At 43.3% G+C, this 24,880-nt stretch overlaps 2 protein-coding genes across 2 annotated transcripts in view; both read left to right on the top strand.

Annotated features, from left to right (window-relative positions):
- Positions 1-8,117, top strand: part of ppp3cb (protein phosphatase 3, catalytic subunit, beta isozyme) — a gene marked incomplete at its 3' end in the record, with an annotated part of 52,782 nt that extends 44,665 nt beyond the window's left edge. Inside the window, exons 10-14 of the mRNA XM_083785378.1 lie at positions 669-749; positions 2,071-2,155; positions 3,663-3,760; positions 4,255-4,305; positions 7,933-8,117. Coding sequence (XP_083641504.1) covers positions 669-749; positions 2,071-2,155; positions 3,663-3,760; positions 4,255-4,305; positions 7,933-8,117 — 500 coding nt within the window. The remainder of the gene's footprint in view (positions 1-668; positions 750-2,070; positions 2,156-3,662; positions 3,761-4,254; positions 4,306-7,932) is intronic.
- Positions 8,118-14,989: 6,872 nt separating this feature from the next.
- Positions 14,990-24,678, top strand: sting1 (stimulator of interferon response cGAMP interactor 1). Its single transcript, XM_083785082.1, has 7 exons — positions 14,990-15,070; positions 16,833-17,059; positions 18,082-18,277; positions 19,566-19,674; positions 19,772-20,013; positions 21,877-22,063; positions 23,126-24,678. Exons 2-7 carry the CDS (start codon positions 16,833-16,835, stop codon positions 23,374-23,376), a joined length of 1,212 nt encoding a protein of 403 aa, XP_083641208.1. The 5' UTR covers positions 14,990-15,070; the 3' UTR covers positions 23,377-24,678.
- The last annotated feature ends 202 nt before the right edge of the window (positions 24,679-24,880 follow it).

Here is a 24,880-nt window from a genome sequence, read left to right as displayed (position 1 = left end):
AGCCTCTTGAAAAGCTTAGTCGACTAAATGTCATAATGTTTTAGTCGACTAAATCTACAGTTGATTTAGTCGACTAACGTGTATTTTGTCGGGCCTTGATGCCGCCGTAATGAAAATAGTCGACCTACAAGCCGCAGCGCGACGTGTTGTGAGCTTGTAGATATATTCAGCATGAAACCAAGTGTAAAATGACTTATACTGGATCTCTTGTCCACTAGAGCCCTTCCTAACATTTTAGTCTATAGTTTTCATTTGTTGACGAAATTGTCAATATGTTTAGTCTTAGTTTAGTCATCATAGCTTCGTTTTCATTTAGTTTCCATTTAGTTTTCGGCAGTGAAAAAAGGTATAGTCGATGGACATTTTTTGTCATAGTATTGGTCGACGAAATCAACACTAATAGGACAGATGGAACCAATTGGACCCGAAAGGGTCCATTTGGTTCCATTTGTACATTTGTACATTCCATTTGAAATTAGAAAGTTTGAGAATGGAACAGAGCCTTAATTAGTATCATCGGAACCATATTCAACAAACAAGGTAAACAATGTGATTGTGTGTGTGTGTGTGTGTGTGTGTGTGTGTGTGTGTGTGTGTGCGCGCGCATGGGTATGTGTGCCTGTGTGCATGCGCTTTTCGCTCGCGTGTGTGTGCCCGTCCTGTCCTAGTGACCGAGATGTTGGTCAACGTTCTCAGCATCTGCTCCGATGACGAGCTGACGATGACTGACCCAGAGGAGATCTACGACGGTAAGTCCAGTCGGGGAATTTAAATGGGCCACTTCACCCCTTTTGCAACCAGATCTTATTTTAATGATGTTTGGGAGACAAGAAACACTTTCCTGGGGTTTTTATGTGGAACCACAGGTCGCATTTACTATAAAAACGTGCATTTCTCGTCCGTTAGTTAGTTAGTTAGTCACCCCCCGCCTCCATATATGGTCATGCCTTGTGACATCACGTGACATCATCAGGGATGATGACACCCTGTTGTCATGGGAATGCCCATAAAGTATATGGAGATCCCTGATGTCATCAATATTGGCCAGCAACTCTACATCTGACCTGAACTCTTAGATCCCCATATATGGAGCTGACACATTCCATATGTTGATCCTTCCCCATCCATCCTTCCTCCTCAATTTCTCCCTTTTGACTGATACCTGTCTAGATTTCTAGAGTTCTCAACAGGCCCGAAAATTAAGGTCCGGCCCTACCTGGGCCCTCATCAAACCCTGTACCCTCAAGACACTGCCCTCACTGCCACCATTAGAATATAGAGCTGAACTGTTCCTGACCTGACCTCAAGACACGCTTCATATATGGCCAGTACAGAATTCATTCCATATGTTGATCTGACCCCCCCCATGCCAAAGCGCCAGTGCACGCAACCACGCCCTCAGGGCGTCTTACTGGTATTATGTGTTTTTAGATATTTTAGTATTTCAAAGTGTCACCTCCACAAGGTGGGGTGAGTGCAGCAAAGCATTAGGTCAATGTAGTAATCCAGCAGTGAGCCCAGTGTCCATGACATCACAGACACTTAAATACTAAAATATCTAAAAACACAAATTACCCACACATAAACCCCCCCCAAACATCATTAAAATAAGATCTGGGTTTAAAGTGGCCCTTAAAGTACCAAAAGGAAAAAGTACTCGTCATGCAGAATGTCCCATTTCAAGTTTTCAAATGCATACAAATCTTTTGAAAATAGCAGATCTACAAGCTTGCGGCACATTGTGAGCTTGTAGATCTGAAGTAGTTAATGTATGTTTTTAATAATAATCAAAACCTAAAAGTAACTAGTAGTAACTCAAGTTTTCAAATAAATGTAGTGGAGCAAAAGTACAATATTTGCCTCCGAGATGTAGTGGAGTAGAAGTACTGGAAATTGCAAATACTCAAGTAAAGTACTACAGTACTTAAGTAAATGTACTTAGTTACTTTCCACCACTAAAGGCTGATTTATACGTTGCCGTGGCGTCGTCGTTGCTTTGCTTCATTTTGCTTCCTGCTCTCTCCTGACTGGTGGGTCTATTTCATCTTTATGTGATTGGCTCTCTTCCAGCCAATGCGGCAGCGGCAAGGAAAGAGGTGATCAAAAACAAGATCCGTGCCATTGGAAAGATGGCCAAAATGTTCTCTGTTCTACGGTAAGCACATAGACTGTGTGTGTGTGTGTGCGTGCCGTGCGTGTGTGGTGTATGCGTGTATGTGGTGCAGTTTGTAGCGTACACAATCAAGTATTCTTTAACCCAGTGGTTCCTAAACCTTTTCATGTCAAGGACCCCCAAATTGACACTAATTAGCCCGCGGACCCCCATTTGAAGAAATAATGCCAGGGACTCCCATGAGAGAAGACTCAGCAGTGATTCTCAACCCGTTTAATTTCAAGGACCCCCAGTTTGACATGCATCAGGCTACGGACCCCCATTTAATGGCATTTCTATATTGTTGCGAACGCAGTGAGCCACTTACTATGACAGCAAGGGCTGAATGTCTGTGTGTGTGTCTGTCCCACTGTTACACCACCCGCCCGCCACCAGAGGGCGCAGCTGTAGCACACACACACACAGGGCGCAGCTGTAGCACACACACACACACACACACACACACGCACACGCACGCGCGCACACACACACACACACACACACACACACGCACACACAACCACACACACACAAGCTGCGTTCGCTTCACGCGTTTGCGCGTCTTACTTGTAAAATCAATGTCAATTTAACTCTGAGAGTGTACAAATGGAACCAAATGGACCCGTTCCATTTGTACACTCGCAGAGTTACAGACGCATAAGGGTCCATTTAGTTCCAAACTATCATTTTGGTACATTTGATACAGTCTGTTTCTAGCGAAAATGTAACTAATTCGGCAGTAGTAAGTTAGTAACATTATCATTTTCTCCCAGTCTGTTGATTCTTCATATCCATATGAGTGAAACGGCCGGGATGATTAGTTTATTTATCAAACACAGTTCTTATATGAGGCGATCTAAACAAAAACTATGAGGATTACAAGGCAACCCAGCAAGCACGGTCAGGCAAAAAATATTTTCAGGTGGGGGTCCGCGGCCAAATACAGATCATTCTGGGGGTCCTTGACATGAAAAGGGTTGAGCACCACCACTTATTATTATTTCAAAGCATTTAAACAAACATTCCCCCCAAAAAAGCAAAGATGTTCATGAATTAAAGACAAAATTCAATGATTTCTTTCAGTAATTTCATGGAGAAATCCAAGAAAAATCTTAAGAAATCTTAAGAAGTAGTAAAAATAGCAGACATTGAAGTGACTATATTAAGGACTTTTAAGACCTTATTAGTAAAAAATATATATATACTAGAAAAGAAAGGAAAATGTATTACTGCTTCAAATGTTATCTGCAAACTGGACTATGAAAAGTAAAAACTGGTCAAACATTGGCCAAATGGTAATATAATATAAAAGGGGCAAACATCGTGAAAATAGCCAATCTGCAAGCTCAGTCAAACAAAATATAATGACTCAACTCCTACAATTCCAAGTGATTATCAGGGTGGTGCACTGGTGGCGAGGGGGGGGGGGGGGGGGAGACCCACTGGTCTAGAAGTGTGTAATTCTCTCTCTCTCTCTCTCTCTCTCTCTCTCTGTCTCTCTCTCGGTCAGGGAGGAGAGTGAGAACGTGTTGACTCTGAAGGGACTGACTCCTACAGGCAAGCTGCCCAGTGGAGTGTTGTCCGGAGGCAAACAGACCCTGCAGAGTGGTGAGCGCTTCATACACATGTGCGCTCTCGCACACACACACACACACACACACACACACACACACACACACACACACACACACACACACACACACACACACACACACACACACACGCACACGATCAGCCTTGGACCTTCAGAGGACTGCACCTTCTCTTCTACTCGTCCTCTCCTCATCCTCACGATTCACTCCACCCCACCTCAGTCGCGCTCAGAAAACTAACAGCCTGATGTGTGTGTGCGTGCGTGCGTGTGTGGGTGCATGCGTGTGTGCGTGTGTGCGTGCTTGCGGTCAGTGTGTGTGTGTAGCATTCAGCAGAATACAGCAGATGCTCACAAAACATGAGCATCTTTTCATCCTTTGTTCTTCGTCTGCTTCCTTTATGCTTCTCCTTCCTTCCTTCCTTCCTTCCTTCCTTCCTTCCTTCCTTCCTTCAATTTCTTTCTTTCTTTGGTTTCTTCCTTCCTTATTTTCTGTTTACCCATTCCTCAGCCACCATTGAGGCCATAGAAGCCATCGAGACCGTTCAGGATGATGACGAAGGTAACAGACACCCGCTGGCTCATTATACACGTACTTGTACTGTGTGTGTGTGTGTGTGTGTGTGTGTGTGTGTGTGTGTGTGTGTGTGTGTGTGTGTGCGTGTTAGGGATGGAATGGCACACTGTTTTAAGTCACTGTTTCCTAAACACTGAGTCAGGAAACAAGGTTTTAGGACCAACTTTTATTGGTTGCCTTTCCGTTTCCTACATACAAAATGAATAAATAAGAAAAACCACACTAGCTTTATCAACTAACCAGTTAATCGATCGATAAGGTTACCATACGTATCAATTATCAATTAATGAATTCATGGATAATTATCATTCCCCAGTCTAAACAGAGCGTTACCCCTGGCTCACCTCAGGGCAATAAAGCAACATATGCCTTTCTTGTGGTCATTCGTTTTTTTTCATGGGCCATAATATTTAATTCAAAGAGGGAGAAATGAACATTTTGATATACTGTATACCGTGGTATTTTGGTAGATACAGTGACAATTCATACCGTTACATCCCTAGAGAGTGTGCGAGTGTGCGTGCTTGTGTGGCATGGCTGCACTCTCAGCCACCCATAACCATTCATTCAGATCTTACTGACCCATAATGCATTGAACTCTTCTAACCACACCAGCATTCAAGACCTAAAGTTTTGCTGCACGCTCAAGTCACCACATCAAAACACACACTCATACGCACACATACCTCTCCCCCCATTTTCTTTAAACAAAACACACACACAGAAAATGTCACTAACTTTCTATCTTACTCGGTCACACGGTTTGTGGGATATGGGAGACTGTGGAATGGGATGCTGTCGGGTGTGTGTGTGTGTGTGTGTGTGTGTGAGTGCGCATACTTTGGTCCGACGTACTAACAGTGTGACATGCAACAGTCCGACACATGCGTTGCCGGTTAAAGGCCTATTCATAGTCTGGATTTTCGGTGGTGAGATGACCACCGCTCCGGTGGTGAGCTGACCACCGGAATAACGCTGAGCGGTGGTGAGTAAAAACAGAGAGAAGGGCTGAGCGGTGGCGGTGGTTTGCTCTTTGCTGCGGCTCGTGACGTCATGTTGTAGTTCGGTGGTCACCCCACCACCGAAAATCCAGACTATGTATGAGCCTTATGATTCACCCGGGAGGTTAGGTTTAGGGTTGGGTTTTGGGTGTCGGACGTAGCCTTTAAAGGGGGACTCACTACTTCTCTTAATCTGGCTGTCGGACTGTTGGTACGTCAGACCAAACACATGCACCGTCTATAAAGTAGAATATGTGGAGGTACTCAATCCTCCCTGTACTTCCTGCTGTAGAGTGTGCAGTTTCCGTCTTGTTTGTCTTTGTGCGGTGTGAACATGCCATCAATCTGTTTCGTGCCATGGCAGAGGAATTTATGGCACAAACCAAATTACCTACATTTGTATGCCAGGAGTTTGACTTTGTGCACACATACAAATAAACAATATAAATATAATTATAATAATTTTCTAAATGAGTGCATGCATGCAATGCATATTTAAACAATTCAAACATGCCTAAATGACAGCTATTCCTTAGCATGGAACCCCCCCTCCCCCATTTCCCCAGGCGGGCACATATACCATGTTCCTCTGTGCTGTTAAACAGGTTGTGGTCATGGCGTAGAATCCGTACATGTACAGTCGGTGTATGTCTTGTGTGTACAGTATGGACAGTTTACTATTGTAGCTTATACTGTATATTGTTTTGTGTGTGTACACAGTATCTAATGATATCTACCTGACAATATCTTAACAGGCCATCATATCTGTTAAGATATTGTACAACCCATTTGTGGGTTGTACATCTGCTGTATCGTGTGTGTGTGTGTGTGTGTGTGTGTGTGTGTGTGTGTGTGTGTGTGTGTGTGTGTGTGTGTGTGTGCATGCATGCGCAAAGTTGAAGTTACTTTTGTCACACAGGGCTCTTCCCAGTGGACAGGAACACCTGACAGCTGGTCTCAAATCAAAACGTATAGTGCATTATATTACATATAGGGTTGAATCTCAAGCATTCTCTCTTATGCCTTCCCTGTGCCGTCTCGCCTCAGAAAGTTGCTGCTGCCTTTTCTACAGATTCTATTAAGGAAGACTTCTGAACGACTGCTTGTGTGCAACATGCGCTATATTCCGTGCAGTGTTTTTCTCCCAATGTTTTTGTCCTATCTTGGGAATGCTGATCTAGGACCACTGGTTTACCTGTCACTTACTTCAGCATTTACAATGATACAAGCATTTTTGTGATGCGTGTGTAGTGTACACAACTGATCTTTGTTTATCCAAACTCCAACAGATTCAAGGGATGTCCAGTAATCGCTGATGCTGCATTATATTTAATGTACATAATACTACTACTACGACTATGACTACTACTAATAATAATAATAATTCCACGCAGTCTGAAAACCCACATCGTCAGACTCCATCTTAGCCTGTAGCACTTGCCGTAGCACTTTCCCTAGCCTCGATGACCCTCAGGTGTATGCAAAGGCTATTATTATTATTATAGCATTTTACAGTATGTAGACACAGCACTCTATAGTGTATACGCATAGTTTCATTATCATTATACAGATATTCTACTCAGCATCGCTATGATTCTTGATAACAATTTGTATGTATTTGATGCATTATCATGTGTTGTTCTTGCTTACTGTAAATCGCTTTGGATTAAGATTAAGAGCAGTGATGCTGCAGGACCTCGCCCGCAGGATGAGTTCCGAAATGCAGAGCCAGAAGTGTATTAATGACCGTAAAGAACACCCTTGAGTGTAATATTGCAATTATACAACAGTTACCCTTAAAACTAAGATATTCGCTAAAGAAAATTTAAAACAATTAATGACAGATGTAGCCACCACGTTGACGACAAATGTCCCAAGAAACTCACTAGCCTAGCAACCCAGTCGGCTGCGCTTTGGCAGAACAGAGCAGCTGATTTCTATGTTTTGATTAGGTGTTCCATTACGCTCATTTAAGCACAGCTAAAAGGCTGTTTCAACCAATACAATCAGATCTGTTAGTATGTATAGTAGAAATGATCTCGAGTTGGATGTGAATGCAAGATTAATCATTTGCATAAAACTTGAAAGCATGTTCAGAGCATTTCGTAGAGTTACACACAGAGATATGTAAAACAAGTTAAATAATAATAATAATATTACATGTGTGCATTGTGTGTGTGTGTATGTGTGTGCATGCGAAGGAGTTGGTAACCAAATGGATCCTTGTAGACCTTTAACTCTTGAGGGCGTAACATGAAACCAAATAAATGTTACACTCTCAAGAGTTACATTATTGTTAAACACCTGCATTACTTAATTCACAAGACGTCTACACAAATAGAGAATGTAGAAGAATTGTTTTTTTGTTCAATGTTTGCCTGTTGTCTCTCCTATATGGTACCATCATCAATACACAGCACACAGCATGGAATTGTGGACAAAATCTTATCCAACGATAACACAATATTCTACGTTTTTGATCTGAGAAGCTAAAATCTCATCTCCATTACTTAAATAACATTAACTGTGTGCATTTACGTATTTGTGTGTGTGTCTGTGTGTGTGCGTGTGCGCGTGCGTGTGCATGCCCGCCTATATCTCCTCGCCGCAGCCATTCGAGGATTCTCGCCGCAGCATCGCATCAGCAGCTTCGAGGAGGCCAAGGGGCTGGACCGCATCAACGAGCGCATGCCGCCCCGCCGCGACCCCGTCAACAGCGTGGGCCTGTCCATGGGCCGCATGCACGTGCACGGAGGAGAGCCCAACGGCACCGACACCAACAGCAATATACAGTGATACACACACACACACACACACACACACACACGCACACACGCACGTGTGCGCATGCACACACACACCCAGACCCCTCGAATTACACCAGAGGAGGAGGAAATCCCGAGTGTTCGTTTATGGACCTGTTTTCGCACTCTCAGAGTTCAGGATTATGCCGTGTACAAAAGACTGATTACTTATATCCACTACAAGACGCGTACGGTACCATATTTATAGACACGTGTACATATAGGGATATTACACACACACACACACACACACACACACACAGTCCGATTTGTTGTTAACTGCATGCAACTGTGAGCAGCGACCTAATAAGCAATGTAATCTCATTTACTTTCAGTATTTAATGCATTACGTATAGTTTAATCTAATGATTCTGGAGGAATCCAAAGTATACTGAAAGCAAATGAGCAGTACTTAATACTTAGGTTACTGCCTACAATTATATGCAGGTGATTAGCAATCTGTTACTGCACCAATTACATCTCGAGCTAAACACACACACGTGTGCGCACGCACGCACGCACGCGCACACACACACACACACACACACACACACACACACACACACACACACACACACACACACACACACACACACACACACACACCTTGGGAATGGGGAATTGAGTGGAGAAATTACCCATAGGCGTGGGCGCGCCCGGACTACAACCAACAAAGGCAGAGTATACTCTCTCACTGAAACTCAGCGTTCTCTCACACAGAGAACCACAAAACCATGTCGCCCGACAGGACGGCTAAACTACAAAATGTACTCCGATGCAAAACCAAGAGCTATACTATTCACCATATATAGTGGAGTGATCACAATGGGGATGACTGTGTCAGCATGCGTTGGCTGTGTTGGTGGAATGTGCTGTGTTGGTGGGTGTTTGAAGTAGTGGTCAGGAATTACATGCTGTGATCTGGTGATAAGTACGGCACATGATACAGTACCAGCACTTGCTGGTTTTTAAGTGTGATTGATGACCATATTTATCAACTTTATTTTATAAGGTCATTGCTCCATCCGTGCGCATGTGTGTGTGTGTGTGTGTGTGTGTGTATGGGCATATTTTCAAAAAGTGTCAACTGTCTGACTGACTGTCTGTACGGTTGAAAGGTGAATCGTGATATGACCTGCAAATATGTCATATCTTTGGTGTGTCAGTCATGCAATGGCGGGGAAAGAAAAAAAAAGAGACATTGTGCATTTGGCTTATTTGAGGTCAAGCCACGCAGGAGACGTTTTTGGAGATTAACTAAAATGCAGTCAAACCTGAGCCGTTGCTCGCTCTAAGCTCTCTTTTTACTTCCGGGAGATGTTTTTTTTCTTCCTTTTTAGCCTCTGTAGCAATTACACTGAACCCCATCTTCCTCCTCCTGATCACTCCATGGGTCGAGACCCCAACTATGCCCCCACACACTCTGGTGGCAGCTCAGTCACCATGGGGGGGGGGGGGGGGGGGTATTGGGCTCAGATTTCATTTTGAGGTACATATGTGTGCATTATTTCAATTATTTGTTGAATATAAATAAACTGTAGAGAGGATTATTATTTTTTGCACATGTGATGCACACAGATATAATTATGATATACCGTTACGGACAGAGTTAGCTTGCTTTGTGTAACGGGTAGGGATTGTGTGTGCGTGTGTGTGTGTGTGTGTGTGTGTGTGTGTGTGTGTGTGTGTGTGTGTGTGTGTTGGGGGGGGGGGGGTAGAGATGTGAAGTCATATTATATTCATTATGTTTTTATGATGCATACGGTTTCATGTGCTGTCTAATCTAATCTGCTACTAAACAGCAGAAACGGTGGCTGGTGAGCCCAGCCTCAAAAATATACAAAATACACAATATTTTACTGATGAAACGGACTATTACCGAAAGGCAGCAGCCAAGACAACAAGAATATTCAGCAGTAAAAAAAAATAGTCTTTGTAAAGGATTTATATATTTAACGCATCATTGCATGCAAAGTTAAGTTATTTGATAACAATGTGAAGATTATATTTGTGCTCTGTGTTTCACTATGGTAAGACTTTTTTTCTTCTTCTTCTGAGGATTAATGAATAATTTATTTTGTACATAATGTTTATTCTATTTATTTATTTTGTATTCATTTTTGCGTCCTAGTTTTCTTTCCATGTTTTTTTTTTCATGACTCGTGTTGAAGACGGTTTCTTTTTTTTTATGCTGTACAGAACAGAGCGCTTCTATTCAAAGTTGTCGGTCCACCATTCTCTCTCTCTCTTACTTCTTTGTCGATGTACAGGAGTTGTTTTTATTGATGATATTAATAACGATAACAGATATTAACCTAGCATTGATGAATGACCATACTATATACAGAGACACAGGCATTCGGGTCAGGAAGCCAAAGCATGACTGCATGGTTAAACATTGCGCTGTTCAAAGCAAAAAAAGCAAAAAAGTAAAAGAACAAAAAGAAAACAGCTGGACACACATTTCAAAAACAGAAGAAGAACCGGTATTGTCACCGTCACAATTTAAAGGATAAAAAAGTGTATTCTCTCTGATCAAATTCTTGATGATTCCTCATGTTATTTGATGCTATTTATGATTCTATGATTATTATGATTCTATTTATTATGGACATTATTCTTAATATTTAAGCTTTCTCTCTCTCTCTCTCTCTCTCGTCTCTCTGCTCAGTCTGCTGGCTTGCTCTTCATATTTTGTTGCTCCTCGGTTGACCTCGTTGTGCTCCTTAGGGAGAGGTGAACACCCCCTTGAGACCCTGTGCCATAGAATTCAGTTGTGCCACGGTTCTTTTCTCTCTCCTCTCTCTCTCTCTCTCTCTCTCTCTCTCTTCTCTCTCTCTCTCTCTCTCTCTCTCTCGTCTCTCTCTCTCTCTCTCTCTCTCTCTTCTCTCTCTCTCTCTCTCTCTCTCTCTCTCTCTCTCTCTCTCTCTCTTCTCTTCTCTCTCTCTCTCTGTCTCTCTCGACTCCCCAAATCACTAACACTGTAAGCATGCCCCCATGGGACGATCCACTTTTTTACTCTTGAATAAAATATTGCATGAACCTTTGGTACGGATGTTTTCTCATTTATTTCCGAGGATCAGGAGAGTTGCAGAAACGAAAGTGCGAGCGATTGGGTGTGCGTGCACAGAGCGGCATAGATAAAGACCAGTGGTTCTCAACCAGTGTTCCGAAGGGATTCCAGGAGAGCATAAAATGAAACAAAATGGACCCTTACGAGTCCATTTTGTTTCATTGTACGCTCGCAAGAGTTAAATTATTGCCAAACATCTGCATTATTTAATTTACAAAAAGTCTAAATAAATAGAGAATGTAGAATAATTGTTATTTTGTTCAACATTTGCCCGTTGTCTCCTAATGCGTTACCAACATCAATACACATACAGCATGGAATTGCGGACAAACGTTTTTGGTCTGAGAGCCTAAATGTCATCAAATGGTGGTCCGTGGCTCAAATGGGTCTGAGAGGCTAAATGACATCAAATGGTGGTCCGTGGCTCAAATGGGTCTGAGAGGCTAAATGTCATCAAATGGTGGTCCGTGGCTCAAATGGGTCTGAGAGGCTAAATGTCATCAAATGGTGGTCCGTGGCTCAAATGGGTCTGAGAGGCTAAATGTCATCAAATGGGTCTGAGAGGCTAAGGGCTCCATTAAGCAGTTCAAATAATATTACTAATCATATTACAGTTTTATGAGCTGGGGGCGTGTGGTATGTCATATTGCAATTTTGGGCATTAAGAAGCGCTTTCGACACCCCGTGGATTGCGCAAAACGGCCTTGAATTAGTCATGGGTGTGTTTAAGGAGTGTTTGAGACGTACCCAATCAACATGTCCGTACTATTCTCTTTATCAGCTGTCACATACGGAATGCGCACTTTGGGGATCGTGGTATTACATTTCTTCAGGCTGGCACCATGGAAGACATGACATGACTTTGTCACATTTGGGTTAATTATTCCTATTGCACTGCATGCTGTCACCTTTATGCCTCAAAATAATTTGTTTCTATTGAAAAACACCAGTAAAATAACGTTTATTATATTTTATTTCATTCAAGTCATGATGAAGAAATGAGTTGAATGCTGCTGCTTAACCCATTCTGACCTGAGATCAGATTCATACGAGGTTTCCGCCGGACAAACACTGGGTCTGATGAACCCATTCTGACCTGAGATCAGATTCTAGAAATGTCAGTCGCTCTTCGATTTTTCAAAAATAGCAGACCTACAAGCTCGTATCGCGCCACTCGGTGGCGCGATATGAGATTGTAGATCTGCTATTTTTCAATAGCTAAAGCATGACATGATGCTGACACCAAAATGGGTGCCCGTTCAGAATGGGTTAATGCTGTGCCTGTGGCCCCGATGGTATATGGTCTTCGCTCTTAGCATTTTATTGAAAAAGACTTGAATCGGGTGTGATACAGCATATGAAAGCAAACTTCCCACGGATTATGGAGATGTTTTTATTTATTTTTAAGGTTGAGAAATTAAAGAATTATGGCCGTTTCTAATCTCAACATTTTACAAAAAAAAGACAAAAAGAGGCTGTTGCCATGTCTCATAGAAACAAGTAAATAGGTCTATAAAAATAAGCGCATATAACAGGGGTCTGTAGCCTATTTTAAATGAAGTGCCATGTTTTTTATTTTCTAGATAGTGAGTCTGCCATATTCAGATTAATTTTAATGACACCACATTAAAATAAAAAAACATATTTTGATTGTCCACAAATATAAAGTTCTTCCTTCTTTTTAAATATGTTCTTGCACATTGTTATAATGATCATTATATATATCCCCCTGCAGTCAGAGTTCATAGTTTTAATGAATGAATGTGATGCATTGTGAGCTGGTATAGATCTGCTATTTTCAAAAGTAATCTTGGAAATTTTTTATTTAATATTTGGATTAGCCGTCCTTAGTTGGGCAAATGCATTCATCTGGGGATCCTTGACATGGGAATGTGCTGTGTGAGGATCACTGGTTTAAACAACATTAGGAGAAAAGCCCAAATAACCACTTTAGAAACAAGAAAAGCAACCACAACTAGTAGGCTACAACTACCAATATTTACAAGCAACTTTACAGAAAAAGAAGCCGCTTATAATAAACAGACATGGCAACACTCCAGCAGCCTCCCAGAGCCGCTCAAGTGTAAAATCAAACAGTGCTTTTTGCGTTAATGAGGTGGTCAGACCCACGTCTAATCGTTATGCGCTGAGTGTTTTTAGGTCAAGGGGCTTAATAGCAAATTGCGCAAAGCATATACACTGGACACTCCCACAATGCTAAAATATTCAGGAACGCCGTATGCCATATGTGTGTGCGTTCAACACGGGCCGATATGCCTTTCATAATACGATTGTGCGCAGAGCGAGGGCAATTTATGTATTACCCCATTGTAAAACGGATCTTCAAAATGGCACCCTTAATGTCATCAAATGGTGGTCCGTGGCTCAAATGCGGTATTGATATGAAAAGGGTATACCACTGGTATAGACTGATGTGATGCAGGCAAGCGTGTTTCAAGGAAACGCTACGGTTGCGTAAAGCCCCCGCCTGCCCCTCTGAGCACCACTCCCTACGGGCCACGTTCCATCTCCAATCTCTCAGAGAAATTCCAGGCTGGGTTCCAATCCGCCCACAGCACAGAAACAGCTCTGTTGTAGTAGAGCAGTTTAGAGACTATTGAGGGTCACAAACGGCCAGTGGTGGACATGGTATAGGCTACTCAACACCAGCACAAGAGTCAAAGTATAGACACTTCTGGACAAATATTACGCAACTACACGTTTCTCAACTTTGTACTTTAGTGGGGAAATGGTCTAATGTGTATTCACGCTGGTATATGGTCCTTTGAACCAACTAAAAAAATAAGAGTTTTAACGTGCGTGCGTGCGTGCATGTACTGTATGCATGTAAGTATCCTTCAACTTGCTTATGTCCATAGTGACAGGCTTGCCACAGGTTTTGTAGCAATTGTAAGAATATTTTTTTTAGCATTAAATGTCAACTGTTCAAGCTGCTGTTAGCTTTTTTTGTATAATAACTTTATTTATTTAAACATGCGTTACAAAGTGCTGAACAACAGTTAATAACATCACATAGCAGCGTAATAATACAAGATAAAATGGATTTAAGAGAGGCCTAAGGGAGTAAAGTGCTAAACAAGAGATTAGGTCATAAACAGTTATTAAACTAAGAAAGATTTAAAAACATTGCAGGTGTCAAGTGATTTAAACAGATATAAACAAACATTACAATTATGGGAAGGCTTTCCTGAATAGATGGGTTTTTAAAAGTGTTTTAAAAGATGACAAAGAGTTTGCCTTTCTAATTGTCAGGGGAAGCGTGTTCCACTACTTGGGCGCTCGTGCGGCAAAAGCCCGGTCACCCTTGGTGACTGAAGGCTCATACATAGTCTGGATTTTCGGTGGTGGGGTGACCACCGAACTACAACATGACGTCACGAGCCGCGGTGAAGAGCAAACCACCACCACCGCCCCAGCCCTTCTCTCTGTTTTTACTCACCACCGCTCAACGTTATTTCAGCTCCGGTGGTCAGCTCACCACCGGAGCGGTGGTCACCTCACCACCGGAGCGGTGGTCACCTCACCACCGAAAATCCAGACTATGAATATAGGCCTTAAGCGTGTCACCCGGACTTGTAGTAGGGCCTCCTCAGAGGATCTCAAAGAGCGGGGTGGATAGGCCTAACCTTTAGAAATACTTCCTCTTCTTTATACGTCATACTGTTCTAATGAATGACAGTGGAATATCTAGATTGTATTACTGTATTGTAGCACTCAAATTGAAAGTGAAAGTAATGGCCGTGATAAAAAAGAGGGAGTGAGAGAGAGAGAGAGAGAGAGAGAGGGTAGGTCGGAAGAAACAGAAGCATTCATTGTTCATCTCATTCACTCCCTTCAGCCTGGAACAAGTGGTGAGTCTGCATATCTTTCTTTATAGCCTTAATTTTACAACAGACTGATAGCCCGCTCATTTACGATGCAAGACCAAGGGCCGATTCATACTCCTATTTTAGAGCCGAATAAAAGTCGGTTCGGCTCTGTAGAGCCTACAATGTGATGTCATTTGAGGTTAGGGGGGGGGCGGGTACCGTCCTAAAGTCGGCTCTTCGGTGCTACTGAAAATTTCGGACGATTTCGGCACTACAGCACCGAAACAGCTGTACAATAGGAGTATGAATCGGCCCCAACTCTCAAGTTAATGATTATAATACTAGACAATCTGACAATATTCATCCTCCCATCAGCCGTACCGCTCTTAGCCAGTTCTCCATTAAAGTCAGATGTTCTTTACTCTGGAATACACACATACTTAATAGCTCCTCATCTTCACTCTGTAACTTTAAGCATAGATTGAGGGCCAGCCTTTTGAAGCAACCCTCTCCACTTGATTATAACATATAATGTAGCTTTATTGTGCGTACGTACACGCTAGATCGCTGTAGTTTATATAACTGATGTTCAACATTGAAGCAATATGTGCATGCAAGCCATTACAACATTCATGTTCCCGTTTTTACCTTTAGTTGGCAAGAAATTCAACAGAATTGGGGGTAATATCGGTTGATTCTTCTACTTCTTGTTTCATTTTCTAAGGAATGTGTGTGTGTGTGTGTGTGTGTGTGTGTGTGTGTGTGTGTGTGTGTGTGTGTGTGTGTGTGTGTGTGTGCGTGCGTGAGTGCGTGCATGCCTGTGTGTGTGTGTGTGTGTGTGTGTGTGTGTGTGTGTGTGTGTGACTGTGTGTGTGAGTGTGTGTGTGTGTGTGTGTGTGTGTGTGTGTGTGTGTGAAGTCATCCTAAATAAGTCATACTGTAGGTACAGTAATATCAATGATGAAGGGTGTATCTCAACACGTAAACCAGTTTTAGACTTTGAAGTGTCTTGCTCTGAAAATCGTGTAGAGCTTGTAGATATGCTATTTACGGCATGCACTGTAGTATATATCCGGCAACACAAACAACATTGTAAGCCGACTTGATATTCTTGTTGTTGGAGCTTCCTCTACAACATTCCTCTAATTAAAATAATAGTACTAATAATTCACAGTAATAACAATGGGAATAAAACTAGCAATAACAGCAATACTAGTATTATAGAAAATCACACCCGTGTGAACCGAGTGATGCAACAGAAACAGAGAGAGATAGTGCTGTACTGTTGCCTGCTAATGAGAGAGAGAGAGAGAGAGAGAGAGAGAGAGAGCGGGGAGGGGGGAGTTGCACCACTCAGTTCACACAGGTGTGATTTTTCTACGAGTATGTTACAACGTTTCCAAACTTTTTGGCCTGTGACCCAAAAGAGAGATTAGATGTTTGCCCGGTACCCAAACTAGTGAAAATAGCTGATCTACGAGCTCACAATGCTGCGCTAAATTAGAAAACTATCTGTTTTCTAATTTATGGATTTTTTTTTATTTCTTTGGTTTCTTTATGAAATCACTGGACAAATCACTGACTTTTGTTTTTAATTAATTTTTTGAAAATGTTTTGAAATAAATTCATAATAAAAAAACAAAATCAAGGGACCCATTATAATGTGTCTGCGACCCACAAATGGGTCCCAACCCACTGTTTGGGAACCAGTGGTGTAGTGTACAGTGGACACATGGCTGTCAGTCATCGTGTACACTGTACACGATGACTGACAGCCATGTGTCCACATTAACAACCCCGACAGATGCAGTGCCTCGCTGAGCAGGAGGCTCTTGTCCCTCGGCCCCGTGGACGTTTGCCCAAGGTGCTCTCTCTAACGCTGGCCGTCATGGCGGCTGCAGCCTTCGCACTCCGTTCCCCTGTAAGGTTGTTGTGTGGCTTTGCCATGGTGACGCTCGCCCTGACCCTGGGACCGCTGGTGCATGGACTCTGTCTGCTGGTGGAGGAAATGTCACACCACACCAACACCAGGTGAGGACATCATCATCACCAGCGAGCACACCAATGAACACAACATGGGCTATAATATAGCCCAAGAAGTTATTTCCGAAATGGTGTGTGCATATTATGCACACACCATTTCGGAAATAACTTCTTCCCTTCCCTTCCCTTCCCTACTTCCTTCACAGGTGTTAGTACCAGTGATACTAATGAAGGATCTGTTGTTCCATTCTGGTCATACAGAGTCAGGTTGCTGCTACTGTTATTGTGCATGTTGGCTCACTGAAAACACTCTGCTGCAACAGTGGGTCTCAAAGTGTCCTTGAGCAGGTTCCAAAATCCAAATGGAACAAATGGACCCGTAAGGGTTTGAGAACTACTGCACACAAAATGGAACAGATAAGCCTTAATTATTAGTATCATCAGTAACCTACATCCTGTGAAGGAAGTAACAAGAATTATTCTGTGCGTATAGAGCCCATTGGCAGTGTTTTGCAGCGAGAGGGTGGCAGAGGATTGTGTCCTTCTTGCCATGCTGCATGGTGACAATAGTGGTTGGTATGGAGGGGAACTGGGGGAGATGGCCTGATGAACCTCCGCTCATCATACGCTCTCCTGCCAAACTCCATGTTGTCAGGTGAAAAGAAGGCTGGTGACTCCATAGGTGGCGGAGGACAGCCACAGGCCGGGGGAAGGGGGTGAGGGGGGGAGTTGACAGTGGCAGTGACTGCAGTTCAAATGGGGAATTTGCAACGCATAAATGGGATATAGAAAATGGGTAACAACACACAAGAGTAAAAGTAAGTGATGAACCACAATGTGGAAGTCCAGCAACCTGTGGTTGCTTACTTCCACATTTGCGCCCTTTGCTACCTAAGAACCCAAGATTCCAAGAGGGCAACGAGTGTTGTCGACGGGGTGTTTCTCGTGGTCACACCCCCATAGTGGCTCATTCTCAATTAAATTGTTAATTATTTGTGTGAAAATAAATCGTCAGCTTTAATGTGTAACCGTGACAGCTCTACCCATACATCTCTCTCTCTCTCGCACAGATACCGAGGACGGGCCGGACTGGGCCACATGCTAGCAGCCTGTGGTGTTGGTGGTAAGACCCTGCTGGCTACCGTGCTGGCGTTGCTCCTCCTCTGCCAGGCTGGAGGAGGACCTCTGTCAGACAGCAGCCACTGCTACAGCCTGCTACTGCTGGCCGCCTCCTTCTACCCCCTGTTCAAAAGCCTGGGCGTCCTGGTGAGTGAGGCCCACAGCAATGTGTTGCAGTTGGCTAACTAGAAGCTTGACCAGCCTTTTCTAATACAATAAATAGATGGATAGGTATAGATAAAGAATAAATAAAACACTTAGAAAAGAAAGATTTTAACAATAAAGGGTAAGGTGCCTCTAGTGGTGATTGGTGAAACATATGACATTACAGCAAGCAGGGCAGCAAGAATGTATTTTCATAAAAGTAGGAAGTGTACATAGGAAAGTTGGACAGGGCAACTGCTACTGGAATAGGACAGTTGCTTGGATGCAATGTAGCGTGTTGTATTTCCTATGGCATGCATTGCTATTTGAGCATGGAGAGATTTGTGCAGAGACGTGGTGGAAGAAGACACACGGATAAACGGGTCCCCCCTTTTCAATTAGGGTAGAAGGATGTGCCGTACCATGAAATGGTGTTGATTTTGTCAATTATGATGGAAAATGTTCGTCGACTACCTTTTTTCACAGAGAGAAACTAGATAAAAACGAAACTATGGTAAAACTAACACTAAATATATTGAGAATTTCGTCAACAAATACAAACTAGACTATTAGGGTGGGACTAGTGGACAAGAGATCCAGGAGAACTAAAAGACAGATTGGTTGCACTCTGAGAATAGCTGATCTAACAGCTCATAACGTGTCGAGCTGTGACACCTTGTGAGCTTGTAGATCTGCTATTTTCAGCATGCTGTGTTCCTTGAAGGAATTCCAGGTGGTCTCGGGCTAAATGATGGAGAGTTGGTATAACCGCATGCCTTTATTAGATCTTTTAACACTTGAGAGCGTAACTGTTTGTCTACACAAACAGAGAATGTAGAAGAATTGTTATTTTGTTCAACATTTGCCTGTTGTTTCTCCTAATGGTACCAACATCAATACAGCATGGAATTGTGGACAAAAAAAACGATAACAAAATATAGAGGGAATGCGCGTGACATCATCATCAAACCCGGAAGTTATGTAGGAATGCCTACTGAGTGGTAAAAAAACTACATTCTGGCCTTGACAGCCCAGCCATCCAAACAGAAAAGTTCTATCTGATTGCAACAACATTAAACAATGTTAAACTCACTTTGCCTGTTGCTTTGCCACTCGATTTGCCACTTGATGTGCCATTCACCTTAAGCATGCGCATACGCTCTATTCTACGTTTTGGGTCTGAGAGGCTAAATCTCATCAAATGGTGGTCCGTGGCTCAAATGCTGAATACATAATGGGCCTTGAATATACCAGTGCTTTACACCACTGTGTGTGTGTGTGTCCACTGCAGGGCCCGTCAGAGGTGGAGGTGTCAGAGACGTGTGAGGGGAGGAAGATGAACGTGGCCCACGGCCTGGCCTGGTCCTTCTACCTGGGATACCTCCGCCTGGTTCTACCACGTACGTCAGTAACACATACGTCAGTAACACATCAACATAATGCCGCATATTAACCTATCTACTCTATGCTCCACATTCGGAACGTCTCTCCATCCAGGATTGGAGGAGGCGATCGCCACGTTCCGCACCTCCCACCAGTCTGGGCCCTTCCGGGGGCGCGGCTCCAGGAGGCTCCTCCTCCTCGTTCCCCTCAACGCCAACATTGCTCACAAGCTGGAGGACGAGGATGACAACATCCACTTCTACGACAGCCTCCCCAACGTGGAGATGGACAGGGCAGGGGTCCGGGGGCGAGTGTACAAGCACAGTGTCTACAGCATAGTGGATGAGAACAATACGGTAGGTAGGAGGAGGCCATTAAGTGACTGGCAAGTGATGAAATCTTACAATAAATTAATGCACTAGCTGCAATTTGGAATCTAGAGTTGCAATACCCTCCATTGACAGCCCATTGATCCAAATAGGGCTAAAAATCCATAAAAAGCAAGGCTTTTGCACACCTACAGGCGACAGGTGCGTAGGAGAGGGTACGGTGCCCGACAATGAAAAAGGAACAAACCGCACACTGTCTTCAAATGCAGTGAACCAACTTTAATGGGGAAACGTTGCCGTTAACCTATTAAAGTTGGTTCACTGCATTTGAAGACAGTGTGCGGGTGTTTGTTCCTTTTTCATAAAAATCCACCATATTATGAGTTAATTTCTGTGCGGGTGATTATTATATTAGGGAGAGGGAGAGGTGTCTGCTAATTCCCCCACACAGTAACTCTGTCATTTCTCCACTGTTTCGGACGCGGGGCGGCTTGCCAGAACCGAGCTGGCACCTTAGGCGCGTTCCTGTGGGTCTGGAAGTTCCGGGGACCCACCAGGGACCCCCACACGGAATTGCACTACTCAGTTCACACGGGTGTGATTTTATTAAACAAACGCTTCACAGGTTGAAAGAGGATAATTCAAGCTTGACCTAGAGCTGCAATGTTGGTGAGTTTAATGTCGTTTAATACAAGCAGATCGGAAATTTCTATTTGGATCAATGGGCTGTCAATGGAGGGTATTGCAACTTCAACCCATTATACAAAAGTAGTGTTGCAAATTGAGGCTATAAATGCACCAAATCTGTGTGTGTGTGTGTGTGTGTGTGTGTGTGTGTGTGTGTGTGTGTGTGTGTGTGTACATGTGTACGTCTGTAATCCATGTAACTCGAGAACCGTTCACCCCACTAATCAAAATTTGACACACGCGTTCAACACCACCGCATGGAGTGCGGTGCCAGGCCTTGACAACACGGTTGTCCAGAAAGGTTCTGGTCAGGCTCTGCCAGTGAACCTAATGAGCCACTCACCACACTCAGCCAATTGGTTGCCAATGGCAACCCCACACCTGCCATTTGATTACTTGACCGGTCCACTTTTCACAGTCCGTTTGCACTCTTCAGACCACTGGGCGCTACGATTTAATGGATTAAATAACCCCGGGGGTTCGGGGTGTTAACCGGCAGCACGGGATAGTTGTAACCGGCAGCGCATGTCAGTGTTGTCGAACTAATGCCTGTCGGACTGTTAGTATGTCTAACAAACGTATGCACCTCGGCACAACCACTTTCACCTTGGCGTCCCTATTTTGGGAATGTCATAGTATAGGTATAGTATAGGCAAACATTAACAAATAGCTAAAATAGATATTATAGATTGTTATTTTCGCTGCACAACACAAAGTATAAAAAAGAGCTTAAGTGATAAAGTTGTTATAGACTTTGACTGCCACTACTAGCTTTGTATGTTGTAAAGAAGAAAAATTAAATATAAACTGTGCTAGGATTTATAACCTAACCTACTGTATCCCTTCACTGGACTTAATGATAAGAAAACTGTACTTGGTTGAGTGTTAAGTTAGTTGAAAGACGAACAGTCTACCACAGTACTATGTAACATCTCACCATGATTTTTCATCATTATTGTAACACATCACTAGCACCACCTCCTGGCTATAGGCTCACACTGTTCTGGCACATTAATGTCTAAGGGAGTACTTTGAAACCTCAATTTAGAATTGGTTTATATGTGAAAACATTCAAGAGTCAAGACATTGTGTTAGTGTGTAAGTGTGTACGTGTGCATGTTTGTGTGCGTGCAATTATATGTATTTGCCATGTGGATTATAGCGGATTATATTACAAATGTGTGTGCATGTGCACGTTTGCAGGCCCATGAGTGTGTGGTGGAATATGCCACACCCCTGCTGACTCTCTACAGCATGTCCCAGGAGAGCACTTCTGGTTTTGGGGAGTCCGAGCGCAGGCAACAGGTCCTGCTCTTCTACAGGACTCTGCGGGACATTCTAGAGCGCTCGCTGGAATGCCGAAACCACTACCACCTCATCCTGCTCAATGGTGAGACCATATACAGACCAGTGGTTCCCAAAATGTTTAGCTCGAGACCCAAACGATGAAGTCTCCCTGCTGTGACCCTTTTCGCGTAGCCAGACAACTATTCCACAATCTCCAAATGCTATATCTGGAGTCTGGAACTACACCTCCTGAAATCCCAGCAATCCGTTTGTCATTTCCGTTTACAAAGATATATTTAAAAATATCTTTAGAGATTGTATTTCCATTTCTGCTAAGCAGCAAGATATATATGCTTAAATGATTTCTAGTTAAATATCCTACTATAAATGCGCCACGTCTCTGTCGTGTTGTAATGCACGTAACTCGAGAAACGTTTGCCCCACCAACTTCACATTCGACAAATCGACACACACGTTCCACACCCCCACAGGGAGTGCAGGTCCCGGTATCAGGTCGGTCGGACCCACGGTTCTCCAGAACCACCACAAAAGGCTCTGGTCAGGCTCTGCCAGTGGGCCTAATCAGCCTAAATCCCCTCACCTGTGCAATTTCCAGCCTCTGCCTCAGCCAATTGATTGCCATGGCAACCCCACACCTGCAAATTGATTACTTAACCACTCCACTTTTCACACTCAGTTTGCACTCTTCTTCACACACAGGCAGACTGGCAGATACAGAGATCTCCCCAAAAAAGCCTCTGCCCGGGCTCTGGACACGGCCCCTGCCCAGCATCCATATATGGAGCTGGCCTGTTCTGACCTCACAACACTCAATATTTGGGAATGCCTGACACAGAACTCCACAAGCTGGCTGCATATATTCCATATTTGGGCATGCCTTACAAAGAACTCCATATATGTGCATAAAATGGAGACAGACATAATATCTGGGTGGTGGCATCGTTCCAAGTAGGGGCTGTAGAGGCCCCACGGGCACCGTTCTAGTTGGGATAAATTTGCGCGACTGTAAAGACGAAACTGAAGTGGAGGGGTGGCTCCACTTCCGCTTTATTGCTTACTCATGGTAGAGCTTCCGTTGCTCCAGACTGTATATGATGGAAGGAACGTGTCTACAATACATACATCACTTCCTTTTCCCATGTAGACGAGCACGAGGAAGACCCTCATTTCCTGTCCAAGACCATCCTCAGACACCTGCGGCAGAAGGAGAGGGAGGAGTACTGCGTCGCCCCGCCCCCACACCAAGAGGAGGGCGAGTGGCCTGCGACGACCCCGCAGCCCACATGGCATGACACGCTGCATGCAGAGCCAATGAGCAGGGAGCCCACGCTCATGATCAGCCTCGACGGGCCACAGCCCCTGAGGGAAGCCGTTGAGCACACATACCGCAGCTGAGGAAGATAACTGGAAACATGCACACGCATACACACACAGTGGTGGAAAGTAACTAAGTACATATCTATTTTCAAAATATTTTTACATTTTGAAAACTTGAAATTAGACATTCTGCATGATACTTTAAGTACATTTTGATACGAATACGTTTGTAGTTTTACGCAAGTAAATCAATAATCAATTCCAGACTTTTACTTGTAAGTATTTCACGTAATTGATACTATTACTCAAGTACAACATGTGAGTACTTTTTCCACCACTGGCGAGCTGCAAAGAAGGTGCTACCTTGACCTTTGTGACCGCCCTACCCGGTGCTGCAGTTTACACGTTGGAACATATAAAGTCCTCTAGTCTGTGTTCATTTAACTTCAGAGTGTAAACAAATGCGACAAAAAGGACCTGTATTTTGCTTTTAAACCCACTTCCACAGGAAGTGTTTTCTCTAGTCTGTGTTCATTTAACTTCAGAGTGTAAACAAATGCGATCAAAAGGACCCGTATTTTGCTTATAAACCCATTTCCACAGGAAGTGTTTTCTGAAGGGGAGATGGCAACAAATCACTCTTCCACCACCCACATGTCAATGTCCTTCTGATGGCTATGAAGAAGGTTAGGTCATTATATGGGTACTACTAACTCTACTTCAGACCTTGAAAGAAAAAACAGGTGCGCTTTGAAAATAACTTAATTCATAAACCAACTGAATGGAAAAAGCGGCACTCCAAAATAAAATATGCATTTTCTCATGTTTATTTGAGAACACTGACGTGTTTCGGCAGTAGCCTTCTTCAGAGCAGACGAAAAGGTTTTTAGATGTTTTAGTCTGCTCTGAAGAAGGCTACTACGAAACGCGTCGGCGTTCTCAAAATAAACATGAGAAATTGCATCTGAGCCAGTCTTGCATCTTTTATTTTGGAGTCTACTACAGACCTCTTTACTGGCACAAGCATTATAGTTATCTGTTATTGTTAAATCCTGGAAAGTTTAACTCTTATAATTTACGTTACATTTATGTGCTGCAAACACAGGGCACCCAAACTGTTACATTACCTTTCTAGATTATAAATTGTATGCTTATATAACCACTTCAACAAAATGCAAAGATAATGTTGAAAGTTGTGACCGCGTCCCGTTAATTATATTTCTATACAGCTAAACGTTTTATAGGCAATAGCAATTCAAATGCCTTTAATGTGCTTTTTACTGTGCATTTTATGTAATAAATGGAAAACGTTATCTGCATTAAACTATTTTTGCTGCAAGTGAAGACTCCTACGCACCTGTCCATTTCAGTAGGTGTGCAAAAGGACTTTTTCTACTATGTAATAAATGGAAACACATCTTTAGATGAAGAGCTTGCGTTTCATTTCACACAAAACTGGGTCCCAGGGACCAGCTTTGGACCTGCTTGAAGAAAGACATGGATGAGTCACTGAAATAAATAATGGTGCATTTATAGTGCCTTATGGCCCCTACAGACTGTAGGAGTTTTAAAGTTGTCGGCG

The sequence above is a fragment of the Protomyctophum parallelum genome, assembly GCF_964188405.1.
Source record: "Protomyctophum parallelum genome assembly, chromosome: 16".
NCBI classification, from domain to species: domain Eukaryota; kingdom Metazoa; phylum Chordata; class Actinopteri; order Myctophiformes; family Myctophidae; genus Protomyctophum; species Protomyctophum parallelum.
The sequence above is the reverse complement of the archived record's forward strand: the minus strand, read 5'-3'. Positions and strand labels throughout refer to the sequence as shown.